Source organism: Lycium barbarum, chromosome 8 (genome assembly GCF_019175385.1).
Source record: "Lycium barbarum isolate Lr01 chromosome 8, ASM1917538v2, whole genome shotgun sequence".
NCBI lineage: Eukaryota > Viridiplantae > Streptophyta > Magnoliopsida > Solanales > Solanaceae > Lycium > Lycium barbarum.
The window spans coordinates 36,369,785-36,387,228 of NC_083344.1; the positions used below are offsets into that span (position 1 = coordinate 36,369,785).

General features: G+C 40.4%; 1 protein-coding gene across 1 annotated transcript in view; it reads left to right on the top strand.

The window, feature by feature from the left end:
* Positions 1 to 527: 527 nt before the first annotated feature.
* Positions 528 to 17,444, top strand: part of LOC132607798 (uncharacterized) — a 50,941-nt gene continuing 34,024 nt past the window's right edge. Inside the window, exons 1-2 of the mRNA XM_060321876.1 lie at positions 528 to 792; positions 882 to 980. Coding sequence (XP_060177859.1) covers positions 528 to 792; positions 882 to 980 — 364 coding nt within the window. The remainder of the gene's footprint in view (positions 793 to 881; positions 981 to 17,444) is intronic.

The following is a 17,444-nucleotide window of genomic DNA, read 5'->3' on the forward strand; positions in this document are numbered from 1 at the left end:
AGAGCCTATCTCAGACTTCACATACCCCGCCTCCAGCACCTGCCCCAGTTCCTCAGCTAGATGCACTGGGCCAGGATATGCAGAATGTTGTACAACTATTGACTAGATTGGTAGCCACCCAAGCTCAGAAGCAGGGGGTTGGTGTTGATCAGGCAAAGAGGGCTGGTAGTTTGAGGGTTAAGACTTTTCTCGGATTAGATCCTCAAGATTTTTCGGTGATAAAGAAAAATATGGACCCTCAGGACTTCATTGAAGATATGTAGAGGACCTTGAGGGTTATGCACGTGGATGAGGTCGAGTCTGTGGAGTTAGCTTCGTATAGGCTTCGTGATATTGTTGTACAGTGGTATCAGACTTGGGAGCTATCTAGGGGAGAGAATGCCCCTCCAGCTATTTGGCGAGAGTTTTCAGATGCACTTATTCACCATTATTTACCTCCAGAAGTTACACGAGCAGGGGCAGATAGGTTTTTGGGTATCGAGCAGGGCAGTATGAATGTCCAGAAGTATTGTGTGTATTTTGATTCTATGGCTAGATATGGCCCAGCAATTGTGGCTGAGATGGAGGACAGAGTTCATTGTTTTGTGGCGGGTTTAAGGCCGCATTTGATAGATGGTTGTACGACTGCCGCATTACAGCCGGGCATGGAAATATCTCGTATACAAGCATATGCACAGAATTTGGAGGAGCGCAAGCGTCAGCGGAGGACTGAGCGTGATCGTGACCGGGGCCATGGCAAGAGGGATAGATCTTTAGATATCGGGGGTGCGTCTCGGGAGGACAGAGACAACAGTATCCCCGATATCCATTCCATTCGGCATGGAGTGCACCTCCGCGATTTTCAGGTTCAAGATTTGATCGGTCTTTTTATTCTAGAGCAGATCAGAGTTCTAGAGCTTCGAGTTCTCGGAATAGACAAGAGTCAGGCCAGATGAGACCCCCTTTGCTGCGTTGTGCCCAGTGTGGCAAGTTACATGCAGGTCAGTGTCGGTAGGGATCAGATATTTGTTATGCTTTTGGCCAGCCAGGTCATAGGATGCGACAGTGTCCGATGAGAGAGAGTGGGGTATGGTTCAGCTTACAAAGTCTATGGCTAGTTCTTCTTCTGCCGTACGCCCTTCAAGGCAAGTTTTTCGGACACCAGCAAGACGAGTTAGAGGGAGGAGTGGAGCATCCAGCTCGAGCGGTCCTCAACACCGTCTATATGCACTAGCCGGTAGGTAGGATCATGAGTCGTCTCCTGATGTCTTCATAGGTATATTATCAGTCTTCTCCTATAATGTGTATGCACTGATTGACCCAGGTTCCATTTTATCATATGTTACTCTATTTGTCACCGGCAAGTTTGGGAAAGAACCTGAATCGATTAAATCGTTTGAGGTGTCGACACCAGTTGGGGATCCAGTCATAGCTAGGCAGAAATATCGAGGTTGTGTAGTGATAGTTTGTAATCACCGTACCTTAGCAGATTTGATTGAGTTTGACATGATTTATTTCGATGCGATCATGGGTATGGATTGGTTGGCTTCCTGTTATGCTAATGTTGATTGCAGAACGAAGGTAGTTCAATTCCAGTTTTCGGGCGAGCCAGTCCTTGAGTGGAAGGGTAATGCTGCTTCGCCGAGGGGCAGGTTTATTTCCTACCTTAAGGCAAGGAAGTGATTAGAAAGGGGTACATTTATCACTTGATTTGGGTTCAGGATGTACAAGGAGATCCACCAACCCTTCAGTCTGTCCTTGTGGTTAATGAGTTCCCAGAGGTGTTTCCAGATGAGCTTCCAAGCATTCCGCCAGAGCAAGAGATTTATTTCAGTATCGATTTACTTCCAGATACTTAGCTAATATCTATTCCTTCTTATGGAATGGCACCTGCGGAGTTGAAATAATTAAAGGAGCAGTTGAGGGATTTACTTGAGAAGGGTTTTATTAGGCCCAGTACATTGTCGTGGGGAGCACCGGTATTATTTGTAAGAAATAAGGATGGCTCCTTGCGAATATGTATTGATTATAGGAAATTGAATAAGGTGACTGTGAAGAATAAGTATCCATTTCCGAGGATTGACGATCTAGTTGATCAGCTGCGAGGCGCCAAATATTTCTCGAAAATAGACTTGAGATCGGGGTATCATCAGGTTAGGGTAAAAGAGGAAGACATTCCGAAGATGGCATTCCGGGCTAGATATGGGCACTATGAGTTCTATGTTATGTCGTTCGGGTTAATTAATGCTCCAACTGTGTTCGTGGACTTGATGAATCGCATATTCAGGCCCTTCCTAGATCTGTTCATGATTGTGTTTATAAATGATATTATGGTTTATTCGCCATCAGAGGAGTAACATGCAGAATATTTACGAGCAGTGCTTAGAGTCCTTCGAGACAGAGAGATGTATGCTAAATTCTCCAAGTGCGAGTTCTGGTTGAACGCTATGGCTTTTCTTGGCCACATTATTTCAGAAGAAGGACTTAGAGTGGATACTCAAAAGATTGAAGCTGTGAAGAATGGGCCGAGGCCCACCACACCAATGGAGATATGTAGTTTCTTGGGTCTGGCTGGTTATTACAGAAGGTTCGTAGAAAGGTTTTCTTCTCTTTCGGACCCATTGACCAAGTTGACTCAGAAATCAGCCAAGTTCCAGTGAACAGATGCATGTGAGCGGAGTTTTCAGATATTGAAAGACAATTGACCTCAGCAACCGTCTTGACTCTTCCAGAAGGAATAGATGGCTATGTGATATATTGTGATGCTTCGGGTATTGGTTCAGGATGTGTATTGATACAGTACGGTAAGGTTGTTGCTTATGCATTTACGCAGTTGAAGAAGCACGAGAAGAATTATCCAACCCATGATCTCGAGTTAGCTGCGGTGATCCATGCTTTGAAATTGTGGAGACATTATTTATTCGGTGTCTATGTTGATATCTATACCGATCACAAGAGCCTCCAGTATATCTTTAAGCAGAAGGACTTGAATTTACGTCAGAGGAGGTGGCTAGAGTTGTTGAAAGATTATGATGTCAATATTCTGTACCATCCTAGAAAGGCTAATGCAGTAGCTGATGCTCTTAGTCGTAAATCCATGGGTAGGCTAACCAATATATAGCCAGAGAAAAGAGAGATAGTCCGTGAAGTTCGTCGATTAGCTAGCCTTGGAGTTCGACTGATAGACTTAGGTGATACAGGAGTTACAAATCAGGATACAACGATGTCATTCTTGGTAGCTGAGATAAAGGAACGTCAGTATGAAGATCCTGTTCTAGTCCATTATTAGGATACAGTTCCTCAAAAAGAAAAGACACCTTTCGTGATTACAGAAGATGGAGTGCTCAGGTATCGAGGTAGATTATACGTTCCTAACGTTGCAGGCCTTCATCATCAAGTTATGAGGGAAGCCTATTATTCTCGCTATTCTATCCATCCGGGAACAACAAAGATGTGTCATGATCTCAAAGAATTTTATTGGTGGGATGGTATGGAAAGAGATGTAGTGGAGTTTGTCGCTCAGTGTCCAAATTGTGAGCAAGTTAAAATAAAGCATCAGAAGCCTGGAGGTTTATTACAGGATATGGTGATCCTGACATGGAAATTGAAGGTAATTAATATGGATTTCATTATAGGGTTGCCTCGTACTCAGCGGAAGTATGATTCAATATGGGTCATAGTTGATAGGCTTACAAAGTCAACTTATTTCCTACCCGTCAAAACTACTTATTCAGCTGACGATTATGTGAAGCTCTATCTTAGAGAGATTGTACGACTTCATGGGATCCTTACAACCATTATCTCAGATAGAGGGGCATAATTCACAGTTAATTTTTGGATATCATTTCAGGATGGATTGGGGGCTCAAGTGAGTCTTAGTACCGCTTTTCATCAGCAGACCGATGGACAAGCTGAGCGTACTATACAGACCTTTAAGGATATGTTGAGAGTTTGTGTACTTGATTTTCAAGGTAGCTGGGATGACCATTTGCCTCTTATTGAATTTGCTTACAATAGCAGTTACCATTCTAGTATTCAAGTGGCTCCTTATGAGGCTTTGTATGGACGAAGATGTAGATCCCCTATAGGATGGTTTGATGATTGAGAAAATCAGTTAGTTGGCCTAGATTTGATACAACAAGCAGTTGACAAAGTGAAAGTAATTCAGGAATAATTGCTAGCGGCTTAGGGTCGACAGAAATCCTATGCAGATAATCAACGACGCAAGTTGGAATTTGAAGTAGGCGATTGGGTTTTCCTGAAAATTTCACCTATGAAGGGAGTGATGAGATTTGGCAAGAAAGGTAAGTTGAGCCCTTGGTACATCGGACCATCTAGAATTATTCGTACAGTGGGTAAGGTGGCATATGAGTTAGAGCTACCTTCTGCGTTGGAGTCTATGCATCCGGTTGATCATGTATCGATACTTCATAAGTATATTGGGGATCCTTCTGGAATTATACCTGTAGATGATGTTCAAGTCACCAAGCAACTATCCTACGAAGAAGCTCCTATTGCCATTCTAAATAGGCAAGTACGGAAACTCAGAACTAAAGATGTAGCTTCAGTTAATGTCTTATGGAGAAATAATTGAGGAAATGACATGGGAAGCGGAAGAAGACATGAAGTTCAAGTACCCACATTTATTTCCACCTCTAGAGGAGACTCAGGCAGAGACACTATTTTCCTCAGGTATGTAATGCTTTCTTTGATATTTTCTTGGCCGTGTGTGGCAATAGTTGTTGTTGTTGTTGTTGTAGCCCTGTGAGGCAATATATTTTGGGTTGTTGTGATAGTATGGCAGTGCCATATTACAGGGGAAACTCTGGTGAAATTTTTTGTAGAATCCCTAAGAGTCTAACATTTGAGGATGAATGTTGCTAAGGGGGGGGGGGGGGGGGGAGAATGTTACCTCATGGAGATTTCGGATTTGTTGCATTGTGAGTAGACCAACGTGAGATTAAGATGAACATGAAGTCCTTACGAGATAAAGGAGAGTATTTGATAATCTTAAGTGCGTACCATGAGATTTTGAAGTCATACGAACCGGTGGAACTAAGTTTGTCAAAGAAAGTGAAACACAAGTTATGTTGAGAAGGTTTCATAACAATTGAGCTAATAATTGTTTAGTAATGTCTTGAGGAGGAGCTATAGGGCTCCTTAGATGGTTAATAAAGTGTTATGCAAGTGCTAATAAGGTTCCATAAGGATTGAAGGCTGAACGAATCGACGGGAATGAGTTTCGAAAAAATTTGAGTTGTACGGCCACTTATACGGACCGTATAAATTTATACGGCTGGTATAATGGTCTGTATAACCCTTCCAGATAAGGGTAATTCCATGGTGGGATTATACAGTCCATTTATACGGACCGTATAAATGGCCGTATAATCAGGTCGGGCCAGTTTGTTTTTTTTATATGTGGACGACCCTTGTTCAATTATTTCATTTCTAACATTTCCCCAAGTCTTGAAAGATCTAGAACCTTCCTCCAAGAATATCCACACAAACCCAAGAGAGATCATAGATCAAATAGCAAGAATCAAGGGATCCAAGTGTTGGAAGGCTCACTAGGGTTTGTAGAACTCAAGATTTTCATTGGTGTTGAAGTTAGGGTTTCACTCAAGTGAATGATTTGATTCAAAGCTTGCTCTTGTGTGATTAAGGTGAGTTTTTATACATGTTTCTATGTTATTAAGAATGTCTAGTTGTTGAATAATTGATTGAGGGAAAGAAAGCAAAAGAGGAAGTTCAAAGGAGGGTTGATGATGTTATGGGTAATAAATTGACTTAAGTTGTAATTGTTCTAGTACTTTGGGTATAATCTTGCTATGAATGGTAGTACTGATGATGATGAAGTGTGGTATACGAGTGTATGTAGAGTTGTATTGAAATTGTTGTTGTGTGTTGGCTATGAAAATGAGTTTTGGGCATGTAATGAAGTCTCTTAATTACAAAATTCATGATAATGTCATTGTTGATTGGCAGCTGTTTTATGATATAATGGAAGTCGATAAAACTGGGGAAATGCTGCCCAATTTTCGCTAGCTCATGAATTATTCTAGTTTGAACTTAAGAGTGTCTTTAAGACTTAACCTTAGTATGATCTTTTTAAATGTAGATCTTGTGAACGTGGAAGGAGAACGTTAAATGATTAAGGAGACATTAAGGCTATTCCTTCTTCATTTTGGCATGATCCTATGTTATGAGCCAACAAGCAATTAAATGAGCTTCCATATTACTCTAATCTTAGAAGCACTAGGAGTATTTCTGTCTTTGATGTCCCTATACCCCGTATGATTATTCCTTTTGTTCATGGGTCTTGAGATTACTTATGTTGATGATGTTACCTCAAAAGTTGTCTATCGGAGGTAATATGACCTTATGTCACTCCGAGAGTTCTATGTATACATTTCAGTTATGCATTGCATTCATATACATATGCATATTGACCCATGACCAGAAGGCATTATATACGCATATATTATATGTACATGGGGTATGGGAAAATGGATAGGCGTTATATACGCATTACCACCAGATCAGCTAGTGCACCTTCATGATGATATATGGATCGGGCCGTACGTTCCTCGGCATTATTATATGATATATGGATCGGGCCGTACGTTCCTCGGCACTATTATATGGGATATGGATCGGGCTGAACGTTCCTCAGCATATGTCCTATATTTATATACATGAGCATGATTATCATTGAGATCATGCAGATTATGCACCCACAGAGGCATTGTCAGTTATACAGATACTTATTCAGACAAATATATGCAGACAGTAAGTTTAGCTTTGAGTTCCAAATTCCGTTCATGATTCTTATGCTTATACTTATGTTACTCTTATGCCTTACATACTCAGTACATTGTCTATACTGACTCCCCTATTACTTGGGGAACTGCGTTCATGCCCACAGGTACAGGTACACATACGGGCAGTCCTGCTCCGTAAGACCTTTACTCAGCAGTAGTTGGTGCGCTCCATTTGATCCGAAGCTGCAGTTTGTTTTTTGTATGCCATCCTTTTAGAGATGTATATGCCTATGGGTATGACGGGGCCTTGTCCCATCCTTTCTACAATTTTCTATTCCAATAGAGGTCTGTAGAGAGGTGTGTGTATGTCAGATGATGTCGGCTCCTATTCTTTTGTGTACACTATATGTAGCGGCCTGGTTGGCTTGCATTGTTCTTTCAGCTTGTATGTATGTAAATGTACAGAGTTCATGAGGCAGTATGAGATCAGTTTAAGTCACTTATGGGCCCTTGATGTTTAGTATGATTCAGATATGAGTATAGGGGTGTTTGGTCACTAGAGGTCAGACACTTGTCACGACTCATCGGTTTGGGTCATGACAAGGCACACCATCCATAGCATGGGATTCGAGACTTGATAAAGAGTATAGAAATTTGATTATAAAGAAAATAGGATGAGTATACGAGGGGTATGTATAAATTGAAACCAGTTATGGCATCGAAAGGGGAGATAAGAAAGGGATGAAAGGAGGATGAAAAAGAGATATTTTATGAGTAATTATGAATAGGATAAGAATTGACAAGATATTGGAAGAATTATGACTCCTGACTATGGTACAACTACCTAGTAAATGGAGACTACGAAATAGTGTGAGCTGGATAAATGAGAGAGCAGGTCGTGGAAAGTAGATGCAATAGTACATTGACTATGATAGTAATAAAATAAGAAATCAGATTTGATGGGTTAAGAGATAAGGTGCGTATAGGAAAGGGAACAAACCTTCAATCGCAAAAAAAAAGGGTAAATAGAGGAAATGAGTATTTAAGGACTCTAATTATGGTGCAACTGATAAACTCAAGGAACAAGTAAGGTATGCCAACTTATAGGAAATAATTATCAAGTGAAAATCAAGTGAAGACCAAAGGTCCAAGCAGAATTTTAAAGGATGTAATAAAAGGATGACGTACCTAATTAGAACGAAGCTGGAGGCAATGAAACCTTATAGAACAAGCAAAATAATGGTTCTGCTGGATATCTATGATTGAAAACTGCAGACAAAGGAAGGAGTAAGATGATTAGAATTCACGGCACGGTAAACTGCCTGATTTAAGTTTGGGCAAATTTCCAAATTTATTCCTAGTTCATCAGCCAGACTGAGGATTAACAAGTTCAAGGATAAACTGAGAGAAGAAGATTATTAAAGAAGAGATTCGGGATATTCTTGGAGTAAATACAAGGATTACTAATAGCCAGACCGAGCATAAGAAACCTTGAAGAGGAAAATTGAGTAAAGTGTATGGGTAAAAGAAAATGTCGGTGTTGTACTAGCTGGAAGATAAAATACCCCAGGAATCGACCAGTTGCTATAGGAAAACAAGGGATACTATATTACCAGTTTCTAAGGTTATCCTTAAAGGGGGAAGAATCAGTTAAACTCCAAGAAAATAAAGGCATGGAAGTTCGGTAACGCGCAAAAAGGATACATAAAGGTCAAAGGAGTAAGAACTTCTAATATACAAAAGTGGATAAAGGTATGTGGTAGGTACTGGGTAAACGAGCATATAAGGGTGTAAACGACACAGGTCAAAGAGACAACGAGAATGATAAAGTATGAAGAACTAGCAGACAGACAGGTGATAAGAAAAAGGGGATAGCCGTGAGTGCGAGCATAAATCTAAGTCACAAGAGAAAGAGAATAATATTTAAGAATTAATAGGGTAAGAAATGCAGTGAACTCAAGAACATACCCATTAGTGGTAAAACAACAATAATCAAGAGATGTCAAAAGTGTTGTGAAGTTATGAATATAGAGTCTACATGTGCGTAGGGACGGGGAGCTAGTAGTTGCATGAGAAAGGACTGTATATTCTAAGAAGAAACCATGTTATTTCTCATATAAAGAAACCAAGAAATCCAAAGAAGACTAATCGTCAGGAATTGAGGCACTTCAGAGTAAGGGATTATCAAATGCAACTACAGTAAAATTGGACATGCCAGAGATTCAGCATAAGAAAACCCAAAAGGGGTAAGGAAAATATTAACTAGTTGAGCAGAATCAATCAGTACCGGCACAACCGAATGGTACGCAGATAAGAGATGGACTAACGTTTCAGCAGGAAATCTCTCGATACAACTGTTAATTAACTGAAAAATAGAAGGTAAAGCTCATAGGGGTAAAAAGGAAGGAAGAGCTAAGGATCAAGCTGATTACTACCCATATGAATGATGAGGTAAATGGATAGGCTCTTAAAAATCGCCAGCGGAACATGAGGAAATATTGAATGGGTCATACGTGTAAAGGGTTAAACCCCAAAATAAATAGGAGAGAATTGCCGCTTCGACAATCAATATAGCGTTATAAGTCTGCAAATTGTGATTACAGGATTGTTAACTTAAGGTGTCTTGTGTCTAAGGAACCACACAGAGGATCATACGTTGCAGAGTTCAAATAAGGTCAGTTCCGAATATGTGAATAGGACTATAAGTAAGCAAAGTAAATATCAGGAAATGCAGGTAAGAGTATTGATATCAACAACAACACGAGTTCTACTTCAACATTCGAGGACGAATGTTCCTAAAGGGGAAGGATGTTACACCCCGTACTTTCGAATAACCACTTATCAAATTATAACATAAGGATGTCAGGCTAGGGCTTAGTAAAAGAACCTTGAAATATAAAGAGCGAAGCATTATTAATTATACTTTATGAGTAAGGAATGTACATAAGGAATTCCAGAAGGTTCTCTAAGGAAATGAGTTGAAGAAGTTTAGTTAGAATGACTTTGGAAGAAGATGAGTGTTATTTTGAATGGCAAAATATGAGCCAACTTTGGGAAAGACTATCTTTTAGTATACGAAGAGTTTTGAGGTAAAGTGAAAGCCTAAATTGAAGTTCGGGAAGTCTAGTTTCCGACGCAACAAACCGCGAGCAATCCAACATCGAAATCAAACGTTATGAGCATTTTAAGACAGGCTGCCAGAGCAGAGATTTACTCTGCGCGAACACGTCTGGAGGTGGCGCGAATGCGTAGAGGAACCAGGGGATAACTCAGCACGAACACGCCCCAAGGTAGCATGAACGTTCTGAGCAAATCCTAGGTCGGTGCAAACCGAGTCTAGAATGTTATAAAAGGGACATTACCCCCTTATTTCCTCCAAACTACCCCTGAAAATATCTCAAACCCCCTGGAATATTCCTTCAACTTTTGGTTATAAAATTTTAGCGCGAATTAAGTGGAATTCTCCGGATTTAGGTTCGAACAGCGTATAGTTACGATTGTAATATTATCTTGCGAGGGATCTTGACTTGGATTCAAGGTGGATATTAAAGATATGTGGTTCTAGCAGGAGTGAGGTATGAATCCCTCTTTATTAGTATTGATTTAGCTTTATTTACAGCGGTAAAGCTACTAAATGGTTGTATAATGAATTTGTAAGTTGAGAAATTGTTTAAACATCGTGTGGGATGTTCTATTGAATGTGTTGGTGTAGATGATGATATGGTGGATATCAGTGTTGCTATTATGGTTATTTTGTTGGTATATGATATATAATAAGATATAAGAAACATGGCACGATATAAGGATAACCTGTACATCTGATTGCCTCTTAAGGCAGAAATTATGCATGCGTAGATTTCTAAAGAAAACATCTTTCATATACATATATAACACAATCATTAGCCTTTGTTATTAGTGTTGCTGTTATCATTAGCCACACGTGGCACGCACACTCGCCCCTTAATCCGTAACACCTCCTCATCATCAATCAGGGCCTCTTTGGCCTTGCCACACAACACCTTGTCACGTATTTTGCACAACTTAGCATCCTGGAACTGCTTTGCCTTGATCTGTTCTAAAAATGATGACCGAGCCTTAACACAAGCTACCCCCCGCCTGTGCTTGTAATATCCAGCCTCATAAAACTGTTAGACATAGTCTGAACCTCTCTAGCTAACTGATTCTCCAAAGAAATCAAACGAGCCAGACGTCCCATACTAGCCGACTTCCTTCTCAACGCGTCAGCCACTACATTTGCCATACCTGGATGATATAGAATGGTGATGTCATAATCTTTCAGCAGTTCCATCCATCTCCGCTGGCTGGGGTTCAGAACCCTCTGAGTAAACACATGCTACAAACTGCGATGGTCTGTGTACACCTCACAATCAACACCATACAAGTAGTACCTCCAGATTTTTAATGCAAACACAACTGTTGCCAACTATAGATCATGAGTAGCATAGTTCTTCTCATGCACTTTCTACTGCCGAGAAGCATAAGCAATCACCTTCTTTTCCTACATCAAAACAGCACCCAAACCAAAATGTGAAGCATCACAATAAACAACAAAAGCCTAGCCTAGAATTGGCGTTATAGCCAACAATGTCTTGAACTTATGAAAGCTCTCCTCACACTCGTCCGACCACTCAAACGGTACTTCTTTCTGAATCAAGCAGGCCAAATGAGAAGCAATAGAGGAAAACCCTTTCATAAACCGACGATGGTAGCTAGCCAGACCCACGAAACTACGAATCTCGGTCACTGATGTGGGCATAACCCATTCCCTGACTGCCTGAATTTTCTCAGGATCCTCCATAATACCCTCTACCTAAATAACATGTCCCAAGATGGACACAAAAGACAACCACAATTCACACTTGGAGAATTTAGCATACAAATCCTTCTCCTGCAATACCCCAAGAGCAATTCTCAAATGATTCTCATGCTCTTCCTTACTTCTAGAATACACCAGGATATCATCAATGAACACTATTACGAAAGAGTCTCAAAGGGGCTTAATACTGTTCATCAAATCCATGAATGCAGCTGGGGCATTACTAAACCCGAACGACATAACCAAGATCTCATAGTGTCCATACCTAGTCCGAAAAGCTTTTTGTCATGACCCAACCGGAGGGCTGCGACGGGTACCCGGTGCTATCCCACCCAGGCACCTCTTAACATACCTTTACATTTATATCTAGGTGAGCCACATATTAAATCATACATTTCTATTCATCCATCATGCTAGTCCCATTGTACAACAATACCTTTATATCATCATTGACATCTATGCCCATATCAATGTACATAAGCCGACGAGGCAAACAAAATGAAATAAAAAATATAGGCCGACAAGGCCAAACACATCTAACCACATACACATGTATACGAGCCTCTAAGGAGTGTATGTCATATCATATCAGTGGGACAGGACCCCGCTAGGCCCATAAATATATACACAAAAGAATGAGTACCAAAAGCTTTAGCTCCGAAAGAAATGGAGCTCCGCTCTGTAGTCCCTGAGTAGATATAGCTACGAATCAAGTCTGTCTCCCTGGGCACCTGCGGGCATGACGCAGCGTCCACAAACAAAAGGACGTCAGTACGAAGAATGTACTGAGTATGTAAAGCATGATCAATATCAATATGGAAGCATAATAAGCAACATAAGAAATAGCATACGATGGGAGAAAGTAGAATCATCGTCATAAGCACTTACTTGCTTGTCATAAGGACTTTCCATTTCTAATGCGAGGTTGTGCACATACATCCATAACCGTTTCCGTATTCGTATCCGTACTCATTTACATTTCGTATCCATAATCGTATTCATATGCCTATTCTTATTCCAATTCATATCACGACCGTATCCGTACTCTTTTACATACCATATACATATCCATATCATATACATATTTATATCATAGACATACCTGGCCAACCAAGGCTTCAGGGTTACACATACCTGGCCCTACCAAGGCTTCAGGGTTATATCTACCTGGCCCTACCAAGGTTTCAGGGTTATCCGTACCAACTGCAGAGGTGTGCGCGCGTTACATAAATATATACATATTCTACCCGGCCTTATAAGCTCGGGGTTCCATAATAGTCATACATAGATACATATACATAATAGCTCATAAGCATCTTTACTATTATCATCCCTATCATTATCGTCATCGTTATCGTCATCGTCAGCGTCATTACCATTATAGTCGTCATCAATATCATTGTCACTATTATCGTCATTCATTACATCTATATTTATGGACTTACTCGTCATATGAGGAACTTAGTACAATCGAAACATATCGAGAATCATGACCTTTATAGCTCGGAAGATAGAATCATTTGAAGGACATCACAGACTTATAGAAGATTTAAATGATTGGCCAAAGAACCATGCCTTAGGAAAGAAGGGTTAGCTTTACATACCTTTCCGTTCAACTATTTTACCACTTGCACGTTCTCCTTCAACGCTCACATTTCTACCTTCATTAAAGTCATACTATCATTAGAAATCGATAGCTAACATACATGTCTAAGGCTAGAGAAAATTGGACAGCATCCCCTTTATTTATACGACATTCCTCCATACCATATATCAACTCCCAAACGTCAACAATACATTCACAATATCACAACAATAGTCCTTATTCATTCTACATTATCCATATTTCTCAATTCACTTCAAGTCATCCATATCCATGGTCATAACACACGATTACATTCGTTCATATACAATGTCTATCTCATGTTCTTAACATAATTTATAACGTATCCATATCACAACACATCAAGAATCATGACTCAATTCAAACTACTACTCACAAACATCACTACTCTCACATTCAAGACCCATTTCCTATATCCTTTTACAATCCGAGTGTTTCAACTTTCAAACACCTTAAACAACATGGAAATATCATAAAACTTACCTTAGATTGTGAGGGAATGAATCTTGAGTGGATATACTCCACTTGAACCAAACCCTAGTTCTCCTCCAATGGAATTTCTTGTGTACCTCTAACCCTTGGAAGCTTTCTAACACATAAACACTTGATTCTAGTATTTGATCTTTGTGTTCTGTTGGACTTGAGTGGAATATGTTTAGAGAAGGGTTTTTGAGCACTCAACACTCATGGAATATGAAAACTCAAGTAAAAGAACCCAAGGCATCTATTTATACAAACATTGAAAATTAGCCCGTCGGGACTTCCACGGACACTTATACGGTCCGTATAACTTTGCACGGAACGTATAAGTGGTCGTTGTTCACGAACCAGCAAACCAACTCCCTGTTGGGAGTTATACGGACACCTTATATGGTCCGTATAACATTATACGGTCCGTATAACATTATACGGTCCGTATAAGTGTCCGTGGTTCACCACCATGGAACACTTTGTTGCTGTTGGGTTATACGGACTATTATACGGTCCGTATAACATTCCACGAGCCGTATAATGTGGTCGTGTAACTCACAGTTTTTCCGAAGTCTTTCTCGTCATTTCGTTCGATCTCCAATCCTTATGGAACCTTCTTGATACTTGCATAATACTTTATTAGCCATTAAATACGATCTATATCAGTCCTTTAAAACATCACCACATAAACATTAGCTCAATCATAACGGAATCTCTCCGAACACGACTTACGTTTCGCTCTCTTCAACAAACTAAGCTTCACATATTCATAGAACATCAAAATCATATTGTATGAACTTCAAGCTATCTAATCCTTCACTTAACCTCGTAGGGATTTCATAATCACCTTAAGCTCATATTAACCTATCCACAAAGCAACACATACGGAATTTCCAAGGTGTAACATTCTCCCCCCCCCCCCCCCCCCTTAAGAATATTCGTCCTCGAATGTTAAGTCGTCGGGGATTCTATAAAAATTTCGCCAGAGTTTCCTTTGTAATATGGCACTACCATCCTGCCACAACATCCCATAATAACAATGCCTCACAAGGCCACAACATAATAGCAATAGAATTTGGCCACACACGACTCAAAAGTATAAAAGGAAAACATACGTATCTTATGATCTTGATATCTCATCTTAGATTTCTTCTAAGGGCTGAAATAAATGCGGGTACTTGGATTTCATATTTTCTTCCGCTTCCCATGTCATTTCTTCTCGTTTATTGCTTCTCTATAAAACCTTAACTGAGGCCACCTCTTTGTTTCTAAGCCTTCGTACTTGCCTATCTAATATGGCAATGGGTACCTCTTCATAAGTTAACTTTTCTGTCACTTGTACATCACTTACGGGCACGATCCTAGTAGGATCTCCAACATATTTATGAAGCATCGAGACATGGAAAACTGGGTGAACTGACTCTAAATCAAGAGGTAGATCTAACTCATAGGCCACTTCGCCTACTTTGCGCACAATCTCATAAGGCCCAATGTATCGGGGACTGAGCTTCCCCTTTTTGCCAAACCTCATTACAACCTTCATTGGTGACACTTTCAATAATACCAAATCTTTCACTTGGAACACTAAGTCCCTTCGACGATTATCCGCATAGGACTTTTGATGACTTTAGGCTGCTAATAACCGATCTTGTATGAGCTTGACTTTCTCTATGGCTATCTGGACAAATTCTGGCCCTATCAATTTAGTCTCTCCTACCTCGAACCACCCAATTGGGGATCTACACTTTTTCCCACATAAAGCCTCATACCGTGCCATTTGAATGCTAGAATAATAACTATTGTTATAAGCAAATTCAATGAGTGGCAAGTGATCATCCCAATTACCTCCAAAATCTATCATACATGCCCGTGACATTTCTTCAATAGTCTGAATGGTACGTTCAGCTTGTCCATCGGTCTGCGGGTGAAATGCCGTGCTAAGGCTCACTCGGGTCCCTAAACCCTCATGGAAGAATTTCCAAAAATTAGCTGTAAACTGAGTCCCTCTATCGAAGATAATAGATGCTGGGACACCATGGAGTCGAACTATCTCTTTAACATAAAGTTTTGCATAATCTTCCGCCATATACGTCATTCTGACTGGTAACAAATGAGCTGACTTCGTGAGCCTATCCACAATCACCCATATAGAATCATACTTACGTCGAGAACGGGGCAAGCCTGTAATGAAGTCCATGTTAATTACTTCCCACTTCCAAGTTGGAATTTCTATAGCTTGCAACAATCCGCCCGACTTTTGGTGCTCGATTTTCACTTGTTGACAGTTAGGACATTGAGCCACGAATCCCGCTATATCTTTCTTCATCCCATTCCACCAATATATAGACTTAAGATCATGATACATTTTCGTCGCTCCAGGGTGAAAAGAATAACGGGAACAATGAGCTTCTCTCAATATCTGGTGGCGTAAACCTGCCACATTAGGAACACATAGTCTGCCTCGGCATCGGAGAACTCTGTCTCCTACAATCTCAAATGATGACTCCTCCTTCTGAGGGAGTGTATCTTTGTAATGCATTAGCATGGAATCTTCGTATTGTCACTCTTTCACTTCCCCTACTAGCGACGAGACTGCTGAATTCTGAATGGTGGTTCCCCTGCTCCCTGAGTCCACTACTCGAACTCCAAGGCTAGCTAACTGCTGGAGCTCACGAGCCATTTCTCTCTTCTCTGGTCGTACATCATACAAACTCCCTATAGATCTACGGCTAAGAGCATCAGCCACAACATTTTCCTTTCCGGGGTGATATAGGATATCAACATCATAATCCTTTAGCAATTCCAACCATCGTCGTTGCAGCAAATTCAACTCTTTCTGCTTGAAGATATACTGAAGACTCTTATGATCTGTATAAATATCCACATGGACACCATATAAATAATGTCTCCATATCTTTAATGCATGAACCACTGCAGCCAATTCTAGATCATGGGTTGGATAATTTCTCTCATGTTTCTGTAATTGCCTTGAAGCATACGCAATCACCTTACCATGTTGCATCAACACCTAGCCTAGCCCAATGCCTGAAGTACCGCAATAAACAACATATCCTTCCAATCCTTCTGGAAGTGTCAGGACTGGGGCAGAAGTCAATCTATCTTTTAACTCTTGGAAGCTACGTTCACAAGCATCTGTCCATTGAAACTTTGCTGATTTCTGGGTCAACTTTGTGAGTGGTGCAGAAATAGAAGAAAAAACCCTCAACAAATCTCCTATAATAACCTGCTAAGCCCAGAAAGCTACGAACCTCTGTAGGAGTTGTGGTCCTTGTCCAAGTCTTCACGGCCTCGATCTTTTGGCTATCTACCCGAATACGATCGGCTGCAACAATGTGCCCCAAACATGTCACTAAGTGAAACCAAAACTCACACTTAGAAAATTTTACAAACAACTCTCGAGTTTGAAGAACTCTATGGACGGCACGTAAATGATCCGCATATTCTGCCTCGGTTCTAGAATACACCAAGATATCGTCGATAAATACAATCACAAACAGATCTAGGAAGGGCCTGAACACGTTGTTCATCAAATCCATAAATACTGTCGGTGCACTAGTTAGCCCAAAAGACATTACCCGGAACTCAAAATGGCCATATCTTATTCTGAAGGCTGTCTTAGGGATATCTTTCTCCCTAACTCTCACTTGATGATACCCGGACCTCAAATCTATCTTTGAAAACCATTTGGCACCTTGTAATTTATCAAATAAGTCATCAATCCTCGGAAGAGGATATTTGTTCTTAATCA